Source organism: Lingula anatina, chromosome 8 (assembly GCF_051362555.1).
Source record: "Lingula anatina isolate TDL-2025a chromosome 8, LinAna3.0, whole genome shotgun sequence".
In the NCBI taxonomy this organism is placed as follows: Eukaryota; Metazoa; Brachiopoda; class Lingulata; order Lingulida; family Lingulidae; genus Lingula; species Lingula anatina.
This window is the reverse complement of record NC_141774.1, coordinates 18,528,822-18,545,979: the sequence shown is the minus strand read 5'-3', so window position 1 is coordinate 18,545,979 and position 17,158 is coordinate 18,528,822. Positions and strand designations below refer to the sequence as shown.

Below are 17,158 nucleotides of genomic sequence, written 5' to 3'. Positions count from 1 at the left end.
GATAACACGTTGGATGCACATCTAACCATGCAATGATTATAATGCGTTTTATAAAGGCGTTCACATAAACTTACACACATTAAGGGAAGTAAAACAAAGTTTAACGACTGGCCATTTGTAATGCTTTGGGGGTTCAAGTGCGTAATATCCAAGCTTTGGTTCTACACGTGAGAAAAGGCAGTGAGGTGTTGTCAGATCAATTTTCGTCCGTTCAGCTAATCCCGATCTTGAAGACAAGATATTTCTTATTATTTTCACTTTCGTTGTCACGGAAATGTAATGGTTGTAATACTGCAGCCGCAATATTCACAAAAAGAGCATTTTTCAAGATGCCAGGTTTTTGTTACCTTGCGTCTTGCAGATTTATAAATTTTGATATTTTATATTTTACAAGACTTTATCGAGGCGAGCAACAGGCAGACGATTAAAATTTGCGGAAGTTTGTCACGAGAGTGTATGCCTTTTTTTTTTAACAAACTACGTCACGGTTCTCAAAGTTGCAAAGAGAGGGATATGAGGCCAACAATTACAGACCTTTAAAATATAGATTTATATTTTTGCAATAGTTTGTAAATCAATCGGCTCAATTTGCTTTGCTTTTTTCTTGACAATTGTCAAAGCTTTGTTAATTTTGTTTAGAATATTCAACTTCATAATTACCAAACTGCATGTATAAGAGAAGAGTCGATTTGTTTCTGCAATGGTAAAAAAATTATTACTATTCTTCCAAAAAGGTTGAACGTCTTTAATGATTTCAATGAACAATAATACAAATGACAATCGAACATTAAAAGGAACAAAGTGCGTCAAATCGTGGTACTGACGGTATGTCGTAAACCGTGCATATTCGAGTTAACATATTTGATTTTCAATTTAACATCACCATAGGTAAATATAATGAACCTCAAAGTGTGGCACATTTTTGTTTTGAAATCAGAATGTGTAACACATCATCAACGATATAGCTACTCTTATAACTTACATTGGTATACGTAACCCCCCCCCCCCAGCACCCTTCCCAAATATTAGTGCGACAAGCTTTGATGAACCAAGCTGCAGATCTTCCGCTATCTCTTGTGACCTCAGGATTGGGCAGCTTACGTCATACATCATGTGACGTCATACGGAAGATAGAAGTCCCTGTAGTTTGCTGAAGCCTACACAGAGCAAGAGCAGACGATAGGTCAAACTACAAGTACAGTACCAGTATATCACATCAAGATGGCGTCCTTGAGTATTGAAGTTCACCAATAAAATCTTCAACATGATAGTAAAACTGTGAATTTTTCAACGCTTGGTATATTTTCAATCGTTTATGTCTTCATAGTGTTTTTTTCCCCATCTTTTGCTGTTAAGTGTTTCTCGTCGTTTTTTTTTCTGTCTAGTCATTATATTATGACTCTCCGTATGCCTTCTGAATGGTGGTACCTTTGCATTGAGTGTACTTGGACCGATCTGCTTTCCTTTTGGCAAACACAGATGGTGCTGGGCCGGCAGCTGAAGAAGAATAAGAACAAATTGATCATCTCATAAAATAATCAATCAATGATCTGTACGCAAATGGTTGACAGAAAAATATGTGCAGTAAATTAGGAATGATAAATATGGATCCAATATTTAGCTAGGGGAGAAAGGGGGGCAGGGGAGCAAGGATGGGAATTAACATTAATGAGAAGATGAGGACAAATCTGCTGTGCCATGTTGGGCAAAATAATGGCAGAAATTACCTGGTTTTGTCACAGAGTTTTTGTAGAGTTTTTATGGATACAAAGGGTTTACCCCGAAACCAAGTAGGGGCCACGTGACGGCTTCCCGCTGAATCCGCCATTGATAAACTCGCGATGGTAAAAATTAGAATGCAAGAGTTTAAAAAATGGGTTAACAGATCTTAAGTTCCTGGACGGTTCTGAGTGCAAATTTTGACCTTTCCAATAATTTTTATGCATAAATACATAAATGATATAATGCATATTGTTAACGTTAAACAATAACAAACCTTGTTTCTCCGTGTCCTCAATAATCTTGTACGTCTTTGGCGTCACCTTGGCGAGAGTCGGGTCCGGCCCCTCGCCAAACTTGGCGCAGGGTTCTTCTACGATCTCGACCCTCTCGTCCGAGGATAGACCCGTGGCCCTGGGGTCGATCATTTCCCTGCAGTTGCAAAATATTTTTGTGACTAGTTTATTATGAATGTTAATGATTATCATTATAATTATTATTATTAATGTCAATGATTATCATAATAATAATTATTATTAATGGTGATGATTATCATTATAATAAGTTTTACAATAGTACAATGGCCATCCATAAAATCGCAATGCCTTTTATATAAACTGATTGAAATTCCGAGGCAAAAAATAATAACATATGATTAACCTTTACATTATAGTTATAAAAACAAATTAAAACAACTTGGAGGATTTGCTTAACTTTCAAACACAAATGATCTCTTATGGAAACCTTTCAAAACAAACGCATAGCGGCGCTGTTTTAGCTCGTCATTGAAGGCGTGCACATTTAGAGCGCGCTCTCTTACCTCTGCACTGCGATATCAATGGTGGTCCCAGTGCGAGCCACCTCCGCCTTGGCCGCAGACAGTGTCAAGTTAGCCGTGGGGATTCTGTTCAACTGCAGAACGCCGTCCCCGTCTCTTAATCCCGCCTTGAACGCCGGACTGCCCGGGAAACACTGGGGAGGAAAAGGTAGACATACATGTAACCACAGCGGTCCTGTAAGTGTAAGTCACAAGTAGATGTCCCTTCCGATAATGTCCTGTAGGACGTACTATTGGACTTTATTGAATCCTATAAGACTCTACGAGACTCTATGGGAATTCTACCGGATGTCCATATGTCCAACAGGACCTTAAAGACTGTAGAACAGAGAAGTTTCAAAAATGAGCCTTAACCAGTAAATTCATCTCAACTGTAAAACCAAAAGTTTAAAGTCCACTTTGACCCAATATAAATAAGTAATAGTCCAATAAAAACCATACTGTACCTGCTGGTCTGATAACAAGAAAACCATTGTTATGCCTTTAAATAAATAAATAAATAAATAAATAAAATGATCCACTTGGGGGGGGGGGGGGGGGGGGGCTGGCGAAGTCTTAGTCAGACAATAAAAAAATCTGCCTTTCTCCTATCTTTAGTCAACAACAAGTTCCAGACAACAAGAACAGCTCTCAAAGTCGGAATATTAGTATTACAAATGGTTTCAACCGAGTGTGTTAGTTGAGCTACACATGATGTGCTCAACACACAAGCAGTGTCGAGTGTTATCGCACCTGGAATCCTTTATTTTCATTAGATAAATGATACTTCCGCACACCCTGTACCAAAACACTAAGAGAGTATCCGTAAATGGCAACGTGTAAGTGATACCTCTGGAAGATGGAAATGACGTCACAGGTAAGCCACCTGCACCCTACTCCCGCAGACGACGAGGAGTTTTCAGGTGCTAGGCTAGTGAATTTCTCCCGTTATTTCCTCTGGTAATATTTCCCAATAAATAAATAAATGAATAAATAAATAATCAAATAATAAATAAAATAAATAAATGAAATGAAATGAAACCTCTGTTTTCCATTTATTTCATTTCCCGATTAAAAGCTTTTTAGACGTTACGGGTAAAAATATTTTGAGTCATGCAAGGTTACAGAGACAAGCAGTTTTGTTTTCATAACCCGTTCAAGCCAGGCGTGACATTCCTGTCACATATACATATTACGTACCGAGAAGCTGAAATATGGTCCTGAGTTTCAGGGGTCAATCTCTTTTACCAACACCCCGAGACTTTTCCCGAATAACTCTCACATTGAAGGGGGATAAAAACACAAAATGTACCTTTACGAGAGGGGGAGGGGGGGAGGGGGCTATTATTATTATTTTTTTAATTTTCAGAGAAGAACTGAAACATATATGTGATAAGCCAAACCACATGTATGTGCAAGAGCGCTATTATTGTTTTTATTTTTTTATTTTTATTTTTATGATGGCTGATGCAAACGGTGTGAGTGTTTTTTCACACTATTGTGTCATTTAAGTCATTTTGTGGGGGGGGGGGGGGGGGTGTAGGGGGGGATCAGAATGAGAAATAACATTGGAATGTGTCAGTGCGTATTTTTAGACTAATGCAATTCTAGTTTATTCATTCGGCAGAGAACTATACTTTTCGAACAAAACATATCATGTGAAATACGACCCAAAGCCCATGAATGCCTTACACAGTAGCCTACAGCGCCTTGACAAATATTATGTGTGGATCAGCCTTAGGTTAATATATTATTCGTTTGTCTGTAGGGTTTATAATGTCAACCTAATGTCATATAGTTTACCTGTAATGGGTGTAAGGACTCGCGCCGTTGACCTCTGAGCGTGAGGTCAATCCGCTTAGCGATGTAACTGTCGTCATGAATACCAATGACATATACATGGATTTCGATAGCAGATATGCATATTGGTATAAATAACAGACCTGGGTACATGTAGTACTTTTCTGCACAAATGAAGGGGGAAGACTTTGAGTAGTAAAAATGAGGCTATAACGCAATATATTTTCGCAACTTGCAATCATCATATATATTTCAACACTTACTCTAAAAATATCCTAATTCACGGTATAGTCGGTATAGTGATAGCACTGTAAGGTTCGAGCGCTAATGAATCAACAAAATTTTGGTGTTATATATATTACTAGCTATAACTGTAAGGTTCGAGCGCTAATGAATCAACAAAATTTTGGTGTTATATATATTACTAGCTATAGTTACTGTTGTTTTCTTTTGACCTTGTTTACACTCATATATTTACATTGCATGGCTGCACGTACAAAGAACAGTTTAAATGGGCATTAAGTCAGTCCTGTATGGTTTTCACTATATAAACAGGTAGAGATGAGATGAATGCTAATCATATTCAGCCGTGTAGGAAGGTTCTTAATAAAGTATGGGTGTAGTCTCGGTTAAAGTTTGACATAGCCTACCGACTGTAGCCTCTTCCAGAAAAGACTTAAGCCCAAAAAAACGGTCTAATCTTTTAGACCCAACATTTTAGACTACTTTCACCCAGGAAAAAGCTATGGTAGTTGTCAAAATAAAATAAAAAACACCTGTTTCATAAGAAGAAAGGCTTGTCGAGCTTATGTTCCTGACTAACACTAATGTTTTTAAGATGGACTATGAAAGAGTTAGAGAAAATTTGGGGGAAGGAAATCTCTCTCTCTCTCTCTCTCTCTCTCTCTCTCAGAAACCACCTTGTTTTCCCCTTTCGTCACTTCACATGGGCATCTGAATTCTGTAGCCAGCCGCACTCCATATAAATCAATCCTTGACAAGCTTTCAGCAAAGGTTAATGCTTCCAACTTAAACCTTCACCGTTCAGCAGAGTCAACATCTTAATGCACGACTTCTATTAAAAGAGCACCCCCTCATCAGTCTCAGAGAGTCCATTTCGATACATCAAGAAAGACCCCCTCCAGTAATATAAGGGTAATATAGTATAAGTGCAGTGTTTATCCCCCTCCCCTCCAATATCGCTTTCCTGGGTCTTACCCAACCCCTTCCAAAAATCATGAAAAAAATGCCCCGAAAATCTACAAATATACTTGCTATGAATAACCGCTTTGCAACAAGTCTCACTGAGGGCCAACTCACCTTCAAGATAAACATTGGGGTGTCGTGATCCCGGCCACCCCCTAGATTGAACCCCCAAGGGGAGTTTGTGCTGTGGCGAGTTACCGTCACGAGCTCGACGTCTCCAGCCGGCATGGTTGTGATGTCACAGAGCGACGTACGTAAGACGTAAGGCGTAAGACGTTACAGATAACTGCACTAGACTTCTTCTCACTATGGTATCTAATATGCTGGAAGTTCGTAGGCGCCTGTATTAAGATATAAGGAACCAACTGAGCACTCTTCTGTTCTACAGAGCGTACAGCGGTGAGGCCTGGAGGATTTAGTTACGCGCATTACCTGGATAGCGAGTTTGGCCTACTTTTGAAAAATGTATAAACAATGCTGTATGCCACTCTGGATATTGATTGTGATGGTCATACAGATTCCGGGCCGGCATAGTTGCTGTCATAATAATGCATATATAAATGCAAGTGCAGTTGGCTAATATTCGTTTGGTTCATACATATATCAAAAATAAAAAATGATTTTATCTACGGGGTGGCGTTAGCCACCATTACAAAAATCATGTACCGTGCATGAAATGTGCATGATATCGAACGCAGTAATTATTATAATAATCAAAATTAAAAAAAAACGTTTTAAAAAGTTATAAGAACTAGACTGTTATTGTACCATTTATGAAACATAGGCCAAAATAAATACAGGAGTCTTGTCTTTTTCCATGAGTTAAAATTAAAGTTTGGTCGATTGCGTGGGCAGATGAATTCCAGGCCTAACACATATCCGAATACAACTCCAAATGTACACTGTAATCGGAAAAGATGGGGATTTGGAAATACAAAGCTAGCCCGCAACAGCTCAGTAACTCACGCTAATACAGGTTACCGGGCACCAAAAAGCGCCCCAGTAATCAAGTATGGATAGACTAAGATAAAGTACGCTCTGTGAGTCTAGCACAGTGGTTTCCTACAGAGTCATGTACATGTAGCTAGACAGACCAGAGTGATGAATAGTGAGATTTATTGGTATTCAGGTACCCTCTTTAACAGCGTGCAGCTATTATATTTTATAGTTTTTATTTTTTGGATCTGGAAAACACCTTTTGGTCACAGACATCTAGAATAAATAAATAAATAAATAAATAAATAAATACAAGAACAAGCTTGCAAGAGAAAAAAATTTGGCCATACGGAAAAGTGTTGCTGATTAATCGTCCAAACTGGGGCTCACCTCTGCTTATAAATCTGTTAATGAGCGGATGCAGGGTCCTCAAATATTGAATGGTATATGATATGTAAATGTAAATATACGCGATATGCAATTGCGTTGTTCATGCCAGTACTCTGTTCGCAATGGATCCACTTGTTTATTTCATTACCATAACCTGCACATGTATTAGTAACAGGGTAGACCAAAATCTCGTGTACACCGACACTGTCATCGCAAAAGACGGTCATCGAACCGCTGAGACTGGTACACGCTCGTATAATCAGGGTGTAAATTGTGCACGCTTTCTTTCTATAAAGCTTTCATTCAGTCTGGGCGTTTGATAGTGCATTTTTGCTACATTCAGTCAAAATTGCATTTTGTGAACGCAGCTTTGGACTAGTTTTTAAACGCTGCCGTAATGCGGCAGTTGCGCTGATACCAACTCGGATTATGACGTCTCCAAAGGATCATATTTACAAGCAAGAATGGCTTAGTACATGCTATTACAGGGCGTACAAAAATTGAATAAAATACAATTCAAATTATTTAAAATTCAAAGATTTTCCCACAGTCATCTAGGCATACTCTTTTCAAAACTCGAAGCTGGTGGGGACACTTGCCCCCCCCCCTCCCCCAACCTCTTGACCCGCTAAATGTAACGATACAACATATTCCACCTTTTGAGAAGATATATAACAGACTTCTGAATATAAGACTTTATTTTTTAAAATATTTAATGTCACTGTTTATCATAATAGCATTTTGTGTTAATTAGTGTCGAATTATCTTCTCTGATTCTTTTTTTTTTGTGCTGTGTTCACATTTGGTTGCGGGTAAGACAAAATGAAATCTTTGAAATAGTTTAATGGCTGAAAGTTAAGCTTAATCCTTTTACTGTTCAGTACAACTTTATGTTTCTCAGAGGGCGTAGAAACTCCATTGCCCGACAGAGCATCCTGGTTGCCGTCAAAATTAGTATTTCCCTGGTCACCCGAACATTTCCTTATACCAAGAGCGATGACACACGCCAAAATCAGAAGAGATCCCACAACTGACGTCCATTTTGGGATGACATGAAGAATAGTCACTTGCCATGTGAACACGAAGATTGGTTCAGAAGTACGCACTATACTCACGATGGCGACGTTCTCAAACTGCAGCGCCATCTGGGAACTAATCCCCCCGGTAAATACCATGACACCACTCAACACGACCGCACACCACTCCAACCACGTGACCGGAAATGAAACGCCCTCTGTGGATAATACAACTATCCATGAAATAATGCCACTAAAGAGACCTATTGATGCTACGACAACTAGACTATGCACATGCTTCAGTTTTCTACCAAAAAGCATGTTAATTGATGACGTCACAGCGGTCGCTATGGCCAGAGTGACACCTATCGGGTTAAGTGCGGCTGAGTCTCCCCAAAGAAAGCTGGGTCTGGATATTAGGATTATACCTATAGAAGAAAAAAGATGAAAAATTTCATTTCAAACATTTAATGTGAAAAATATACTGAAGAAAACAATAATAATAATAATAATAATAAGAATAATAATACAATTTCGACAAAATTTATTGGAAACATTTTTCAAAATTAGATCCAAGCAACAAGTATGTAACAGAATTGCATAAATGTTTTATATCACGTTTTTAATTAGGGTATTGAAATATAAAACAACAAGAGTAATCATATACAATGGGGCAAGTAAAAATCATGTTGATGTCACACAAAATGTGTGGGTTACATTTTTATGTGGAATGACCCAGTTCGAAACTTTGACACTTATAGGGCTAAATTGGTTAAGGAGAATTATTGGGTCAAAATAATTGAATTTGATTTCTCTCTCAGACTCACCTGTTAACATGACCAATGTAGAGAAAGCCTCCACAACGCCACACGGTTCCTTCAGTATAACACGGGCCAGAATGACCGAATATATGGGGTTGGTATACTCCAGAACAGAAGCATCTCCTATTGGAAGGTATCTAAAAGCACTGAGCGCACACCACCACGTTAAATACGCCATGCTGCACCGAATAACAACGAAGACGCAGTCTTTAATCGATTTCAAGCCCGTCTTGGGAATAATTTCCTTATCATTCAAGGAAGTCTGTTTCTGAGATTCAGTGTCTGAGTTCAATTTTTTTCTATGATTGTTTTCCACCTTAGATCCATTCAGCTTTTTTGCAACCTCTTTCATAGACTTTTCATTCTCAAAATGCGCTATGGTCGTTTCATATTTTCTCTCGGATATGCCATTCGTAACACCCACTTGAGATATTTCTCTCTGTAATCTTCTTTCTCCTTTCTTTATATGTCCATGATGATTCTGCTTGTCATCCTGCTGCTTTTTCTTGGATTTCACTTCCTGAGAATTCTTCATATTGGCTTTTTCTCCCTCAGACATGAAAGTCAAAATATCGGAGTTACTCCCCTCGGAGTCATTTCTCTGGGAATTCCTAGTCTCCTGATGATTTTCTTCGAAGTAGAACAACTTTGAAGCATTACTGTCGACCACGGCATCCTTTCCCGTGCTATCGCTCCCATTCCGTTGCTCGGGATATTCGCGCTCAAAATCTTGTTGCCTAGCAATGCAAAGCCAGGCGGGGACAGCGAAAACGAAAATGACGACGTGCTGGAAGGCCAAAAGCACGAGGACAGAGATTTCTTGAAAACTACCGACAAGAAGTGCTGACACTGACAGTGTGATAGCCGACAGCACTGACAGAAAGAATCCAGCTGCGCCATTGTGAAGATGACAAGCTGTCTTTTCCATGCTCCCCAATACGCTTTGTTGTCCAATCGATAAGATGTTCTTGTAACCGGTTGATAAGTTGTCACCAATTTCCCGCCTATTGTACCACGTGGACCACGTGGGCGGGGAATCTAAATTGCCTACTCCCGTTCAAATCTGTGTGTCATTTTCGCAGCCGTTTCTAAGTCATTCATTAGTCTTTCTTTCAAGTTTCGCTGTACTGGTACAGTGTATGTGCTTATGCAGTTAGAGGGAGCTGATCCACAACATAATATACTTGTTGTTATACTCTGCTTCATACTCAGGGTGCCCGTATCTAAATAAAAAGAAAGGAATATGTATTCATCAGCGATGCATCCATTTATTTGTTTGAGAGAGAGAGAGAGAAAGAAAGATACATGTAGATAGCGAGAGACAGAGAGAGCTCTTTTTATTTGGTTTTTGACTATATTGAAGTAATACAGCATAACAATTGTCCATTCATATAGAACTAAATTATTTAAATAGAAATGGTTGAAAACATCACTCTACTGCATGTAGTTATTGCAGGCATGGGTCTAGCAATGATAAGGAGAAAATGGATTAAATTTCTATGAAAGTTGAAACATATACTAATGAGCTGGAGAAAAATACTGTGTGAAAATAAAAGGAAGATCACGTTATTAACAGGAATAAACAGATCTCTGCCCTTTACAGTGAATACCTACCATCTCGTGCACAATATTGGCTTCAGCCAATTTACTCACATCGAACTCAACGGAAATGGCTGTCGTATTCCAGACGAAATCCGCACACTTTCAAGCCACGCAGATATGCAACGAAAAAAAAAAGCAAAATGCAAAGTCCTAGCCCAGAGGGGCAACGCTTTTGGTCAGTTATATCTGTCGTCTGCCCTTTTTATCGCCAAGACGTTCATCATGTGCACGGCGTTTGTGTGACTGTTCCTTTTACCATTTAACCTTAAAGGCATACACACGTGTAACAATACTGTGCAGAACAGTGCTGGCACACGTGTACATATATTTGCCTTAAATGTAAAATGGGCCTGTAAAATATGTATGTTTATTATAAAATTATTCAAATTGTGTCTCTACCTTAGGTTAGAGCAGTGCTGACGTCATTTCTACGAAAAAAAAATTCGCAGCCCAGAAATAAATATAAAATCAGAAGGATAATTATGATTATATGTAAATATCTAACGCAAAATCATTCCGTGGCCGGACAGAGGGTAATGTCAGGCCTTGGTCTCTAGCTATTATAAATAGGTGCTTCATCCATTCTTTAACTGCCAAAACAGCCAGAAGTTTCTGTCCATAAACAGTTGTTTCTTTTTACAAAATATGTCTAAATGGTACATAGATCATGTCTAAATGGTACATAGAATTCCCCTTCCTACCAGAAGAGAACACACTAGGCCCTCCTTTTAACTAGATGTAAAGAGCGTTTAGGTTAAAATATGGATATGTATCATTCATAGATAATACGTGTATAATTGCAGAATAATGCATGTGATACCGGTACATTAAATGCATACTAAGCAACACTTTAAAACATTCACCGTAGCGTACTGGCAGCTTGGATGCCAGTAAAAAAAATGGTAGCAAAAAATAAAAGTTTTTGTAGTCACAGTATTTTACGTGTTTTTTTTTTTTTTCAAGGTAGCACACTGGCAGCTGGGATGCCAGTAATTTACCGTGAAAATGGTAGAAAAAAAATTGTTTGTGGTCACAGTATTTTACCGTGAAACATTACCCTTTTTTTTTCACGGTAGAATACTGGCAGCTGTGATGCCAGTAATTTACCGTGAAAAAATGGTAGCAAAATAGTTACTATTTTTGTAGTCAAGATATTTTACCTGTGACAGCATTGGGTGCCTTGATCTATGACATCTCCTATTTAATTACACATGCCATACAAACAAACTGGCAGCTCACATGTAAATTACTTGGCCAATTAACATGCTCATTATGCATCGTCCTAATTGGGATGTGGTCTGGGCCACTTAGGAAGTGGACAAGATTAGGACTGTGACTGTGACCTATATACATATTTACATACATAAATGTCATTCATAACTTACCACATAGGATCAATCGTGACGATGTAGGCAAATCATCCCAGATGCAGAATCCTTGCAAAACAAATTATATTCATTAAGCTAAGGAAACAAGTTTTTTTTTTCATTCTCATATCTGTGCACAATATTTGTTTTGACGATTTAATCATAAATATAAAGAATCAGATTTTTGTTTTTCAAACCATATAACAGACGTTGTTGCTGTCTAAAGATCAATAAACGCAAGTCATATTTTAAGTTGATCTTTATTGTTCACGCACTACGTAGATGTAATGCAGCACATACAAGTTGTTGTAGTGGTACATTGTAGTTGTAGTGGTAGGCCTAGTGGTAGTGGTGAAAACAACATTAGGCAACTTTAATGCATACATGTACAGCAACATGACGCCCAGGAAAAACAGAATCGTCTCATTACATTCTGAGAAGAACAACCTGACCGCACCCAGAGCCGGCGTCACTCGTACGGTCCGTTCTGCGTGAACCATCCGTCCTGACCGACTGTACAAGCAGCTTACGCGTGTATGAGCCGTTCCGTGAATGATCCGTTGTTATTCACCTGTACTGCTTTATTCAGCTAGTTCGTTTTTTACCACATTATATATTTACTATAATGGGGATGTTTCTCGGTAAAATTCATGTGTTAATTGATAATTTTGATAAAAAATCAGCTTCAAATTACAGTACGACGCATGGATGAACTGACGGGCCGTCGTTATTCAGCTGTTGGCCTACTATTTTTTTGTATTGATTTTACTAGGCTAGTGTGTTGATATGGTCACCTGAGGGGAATCGCAGTACAGGTGAACATCTATAAGATATGAATACTTCTAAAGATAATGTTTGAATTCGCAGTATGTTCTCAACAGTGGATGTTTAGTAAAGACTGAGAATGTATTGATGACTCGATAGAGACGGACTGTACACGCCAGAAATCTCTCAAATTTGCCTGTGCTTCGTGTGCATGAGCAGAACGGATGGTTCACGCTCCGAACGATTCATGCCACACCGGTATACGCCCGCTTTTATAGCGAACGTTGACAAAAACTACTCAAATATTCATGAACCGATTACCGTGGCATTGCGTTAGATGTGACAGTATGATTGATTTGTCGATGTCGACAACAGACGTATAACTCATAATAACTATCCACCACTGCCCTAATATTGTCAAGTCCGACATTAAGATCGTATGAAATCTTATGATGTAACGCGTTGTGGTGCAATAGCTTTTGAGTAATGTGGCGGCCTCTTTGTATAACGCCGAGGTAAAGAAATTAATTATACAATTATAGGTAGTTAAAGTTTGCGTCATGGACCATACATGTAGATAAGGAATAAGTATATAAGCAATACCTTGAGAGGGACACGTAGGAGAGATGTAGGGAGACAGCTAGAGGAGACAGCGAAGGAGGAGGTTGGAAGCGACGGAGTACGGAGCGAGACGTAGTTAGGAGTTTGAGACTTCACTAAGAACATGTAGTTACCGAGCGTCAACGAATAAATCGTTTAACTGGTGTGGACTTGGGTTTTCTTTGCGCGACCTCACGTAAATCTGACACGAACCGTGGAATCTTTGGATCGCGTTATCCACTATGTAAGTCTAAAACGTAATGTCCTATTTCGAGCCCACGCTTGAATTAAGCGTTCAAAATTATATAAGTTTAGGACATTCATCCCATATGTATATGTAAAAGGTCCATTACACATCTTGCTCATGACTAATGTTTCTTTAGCTTTGCTGGGAAAAAATGCCCCAACACTTAAGGAAAACAACTAAGACTTGCTATTTTAAAAAGATTTACAATGATTAAGAATGACAAGTGTTGCTTGGTTTCTTGTTACTGACTCAAGTCAATATAACAATAATTGATATACTTGCCAAGACAAATACTTGATATATATGCCATGGGTGGAAACACGCTATTTATATGATTATGACGAGCCTAACCGTCATTACCGGCCAACAGAATATATTATATTTCTATGAGTTTTTAGTTTTTATTGTGAAATATAGATCTCATACACAGAGTTATTATCCCTTTAATCTTGGTTATCTCAACATTTAAAGACAGCGTGGATTTCAAGTAACGCATATTACTTCTATTAGTTTCTCATACGACCGAAATTAAGTCGACACGCCAAGTCATAAACTAAATTAACTTCTGGCTCAGCCAAAATGTATGTTAAAACTGCACCTTCTTCAAATTTTTGGTCGACAATTGTCCTATTTATCTGACCCTCCAGTTCATAAAGGTCCGCTAATTGACGTCGTACCGTGAGTGCATTGCATAATTATCACTCTTATTCCCTTGTATGGATGTACGTACGTATAGCTGCGCGTGCATACTTCTTCAAATGAGGCTGCTGACGCATAGATAGAAAGAAAGCAGAAAAAAATTCGTGCATATATCAATTTCCGTGAAATATGAAACGATTTTCTGTGGTACTATTTCTCTAAGACCCCATTCCCACAGATTTTAGATCGATCTATCCCTGTGGGGAGTCTCCCTAGATTACTGTCAGCTTAGCCGTCTTAAGCGTCTGTCCCGCCTACTAAAAGCTGTAAGGGGGTAATTAACTACCGTGCACACTCGGCTGACATCAATTTAGCGTGAACCCCCAGGGAATTAGGTCGATCTAGATGAATCAATCTAAATCTATGGGAATGCACCCTAAGTTATACAATTTGAAGCTATATGTTACCGTAGGGTCGGGTTTTGGGGAAAAACTTTGATTTTAAATGCATTTCAAGTTATTTTTTACCACTGTGTCACGCCTTATCTAACTACAGGGTAATATTTAAAGTTTATGATTTAATTATCTCCCCCGCTAATTGCACAAAAAAATCAGTTAACGAAATAAAATGACAAACGCAATATGGTTGATTGGTATTGGGCCTGCCAAGGCCACTTTTATTTTTGCCAAACCTCACAAAGAAGTATAAATTTTATTTTAACTAAATGACCATGAATGCAAATTTGCGGCTGTTATTGACGTCATGAAAGTTAATTTACTTTTAGATCGTTAAATCAATCAATTAAACCGATCCTTGTTACATAAATAAATTCCATTCTTGTAAAGGTTATTGATTACTAACAAAATTATATCTGCACTTTAAAATTTCCAATATTTTTAAATAAAAGTTAAAAGCTTATTTATTTTTTTTTTCAATTCATTAAAATCAAATGCTGCTAATTTGCTATATTACTTAAAAGGAAACCGTTTTTTTTTTTTTTTTTTTTTTTTTTTTTTTTTTGCTTTGCAATATAACAAGTTTACAACATTAAGTACACTACTGATTTACAACATTAAAAAATTTCAAATTCTAGATCTTTACAACAAACATAAAATTGCCTGCCAGACTGTGTAAATTATTAATTTTGAAAACAGCAAACCACAAAACCGTAAATATATGCGTGTAATTACATTAAAATATTTTCCAGGTATAATTTATGCTTAATTTAGTTAAAATCATGTATTTCAGATAACTTTAAATGTACCTTGCACCAACTATCAAATGATTGATTACTCATAAACCAATGCTCAACAGACTATGAATGATATACAAATACAATCCATACAAATTGGTCAGTTTCTGAAAATATTGAAAACATTCATTTTTGCGTGGACAATAAAGTTATGCCTTATGTTTTACAAATCATCGGCCTTTGTTACAATACAACACCTAATTTTCATTTATCAAATAGATAATAAAGTTATTTGATTAAAAAATCTTGCTCCGACTAATTATTTCGCGAAGATCATGTTCTATATGTACAATGTATCTTACCACTGCGCCGACTTCACAAAAAAAAAAAAAAAAAAAAAAAAAATTACCACCGTTACATACTCACATACGCACATTTTACCCTATAAGAACCCGTGTTACGGCACTCTCATGGAAATCCTAGTCAACTAAGCCAGAGAATCGACTTAAGAATTTCTGTGAAACTGGGACAAGACACGCACGTAAAGGCCTGTTACAACCTATATACAGGGCAAAATGGAAATTGAAATCCACCGTTCTTTATTGGAAAATTCAAAAACTAACATATTTTACTTGGATTTGCAAATCCTTCTGAAGTAAAAAAAAAATTATATGCAGTAAAGCCTAGTACAATATGTAAAATGAAAACATGAAACGTTCATGAATATGTGGCACAAGATAAATTCTACTTTTAAAAATTGTTTTGTGAGGGAATTCAAGAACCAATACGGTATAGTAGACAATATTCCATATGCGTCTTTCTTTTATTAAGGCCAATTATCGTGCTCTGATACCTTGTAGTAGGCCGACTATATTTTAAACTATTTCACTTGATAACCCAAACTCAAAAGCACTCAGAGAGTGCAAGCCTCCACCACGACAACCCAATTATCAATTAATTAAATAAAGAATCACCAACAAAATCGAATCGGATCTAAGGTAGCCCATTTCTGACTGATCTTGAAAAGTTGATAATGCGTCCATAACTTCTGAGTGAGATTTCTAATCAACAAAATAACAAAAGCAAAAAGAAAATCTCGTTGGATGAAGTAATGACGTCCAAACAACTATTTGAGGTGAATTTTGAAGAAAAATAAAATCTTAATTATTTAATTTTACTATAATTAAAAACGCAAAATTATTTCACAAAAAAATAAAAACGTCAAATTCCCATGTATAAATTGATTTAGCCAAAGAAGTAACCGATCCTGTATCTGTAACGCTCTTACCCATAGCTACATGTAAAAATCCCACACCGCTGCCACCATCACCATCAACATCAAAAGTCTAACGTTACCGACATGGATATATCCTCGGTTCTGCTTCGGGGTTGTGATCGGTGTCGTGCTAGCAAATAGCGGTACGGAGCCGTGGTTCGTGGTATTCTTTGTGCAGGCAGAGAACGATCCTAAACGTATACCGATAGGCCCTCCAGATATCTTCAACTGCACATTTTGCAGAGCATTTTCCATCCGTGCTTGCAAATGGTTAATCATGTTACGACCTTCCTCGTAGTGGGCTTGTCTCCCGCTAAGACTGACCATTGTTTCAAGGACAAAGGTGATGGACGTGTCATCAGCGCCGTGTTTCTGACTACAGGAACGAATATCTGCCTGCACAGCTTTCAGTACAGTTCTTAATTGACCATTATGAATGATATCCATACAGCCACCCCTTGATGTCGGAAGCCAGCCACATGGTTCAAAATGTAAAGGAATGATGGACTTGAATACCGTGAAATTGTGCATAAGGGCGCGGCAGCCCTGGTCATCAGGAATAAAACCAGGGGGGCACATTATGTGCTGATCTATAGACTGGAAAGTAGCAGGTATAGGTACAGATATACGTGCATGGTTTTACGATTTAGGACTGCAGTTTCCACCCGGGAAAAACTACTGACAATAATTACAATAGAATATTAATATAACAATCCAGGGAAAAATAAAAAAGTGAAGATGTCATATCTATTTATGTAAATACAA

General features: G+C 37.8%; 2 protein-coding genes across 2 annotated transcripts; both read right to left on the bottom strand.

Moving 5' to 3' along the window:
- Positions 1 to 1,339: 1,339 nt before the first annotated feature.
- LOC106165313 (PDZ and LIM domain protein 7) lies at positions 1,340 to 5,958 on the bottom strand. The gene is made up of 4 exons (XM_013543477.2): positions 5,657 to 5,958; positions 2,540 to 2,691; positions 1,997 to 2,151; positions 1,340 to 1,497 (listed from the first exon to the last, which is right to left on the bottom strand). The coding sequence occupies exons 1-4, from the start codon at positions 5,768 to 5,770 to the stop codon at positions 1,394 to 1,396; spliced, it is 525 nt and encodes a 174-aa protein (XP_013398931.1). The 5' UTR covers positions 5,771 to 5,958; the 3' UTR covers positions 1,340 to 1,393.
- Positions 5,959 to 7,008: 1,050 nt separating this feature from the next.
- Positions 7,009 to 9,807, bottom strand: LOC106165318 (uncharacterized). The gene is made up of 2 exons (XM_013543489.2): positions 8,712 to 9,807; positions 7,009 to 8,312 (listed from the first exon to the last, which is right to left on the bottom strand). The coding sequence occupies exons 1-2, from the start codon at positions 9,631 to 9,633 to the stop codon at positions 7,630 to 7,632; spliced, it is 1,605 nt and encodes a 534-aa protein (XP_013398943.2). The 5' UTR covers positions 9,634 to 9,807; the 3' UTR covers positions 7,009 to 7,629.
- Between the last annotated feature and the right edge of the window lie 7,351 nt (positions 9,808 to 17,158).

Excerpts from the sequence above, each read along its gene's own strand:
- LOC106165313 (XM_013543477.2), bottom strand. The coding sequence starts at position 5,770 with ATGCCGGCTGGAGACGTCGAGCTCGTGACGGTAACTCGCCACAGCACA. Across the intron at positions 2,692-5,656 it reads CCCCAATGTTTATCTTGAAG|TGTTTCCCGGGCAGTCCGGC; the intron begins GTGAGTTGGCCC and ends TTTCCTCCCCAG. Across the intron at positions 2,152-2,539 it reads ATTGATATCGCAGTGCAGAG|GGAAATGATCGACCCCAGGG; the intron begins GTAAGAGAGCGC and ends TTGCAACTGCAG.
- LOC106165318 (XM_013543489.2), bottom strand. The coding sequence starts at position 9,633 with ATGGAAAAGACAGCTTGTCATCTTCACAATGGCGCAGCTGGATTCTTT. Across the intron at positions 8,313-8,711 it reads TACATTGGTCATGTTAACAG|GTATAATCCTAATATCCAGA; the intron begins GTGAGTCTGAGA and ends TTTCTTCTATAG.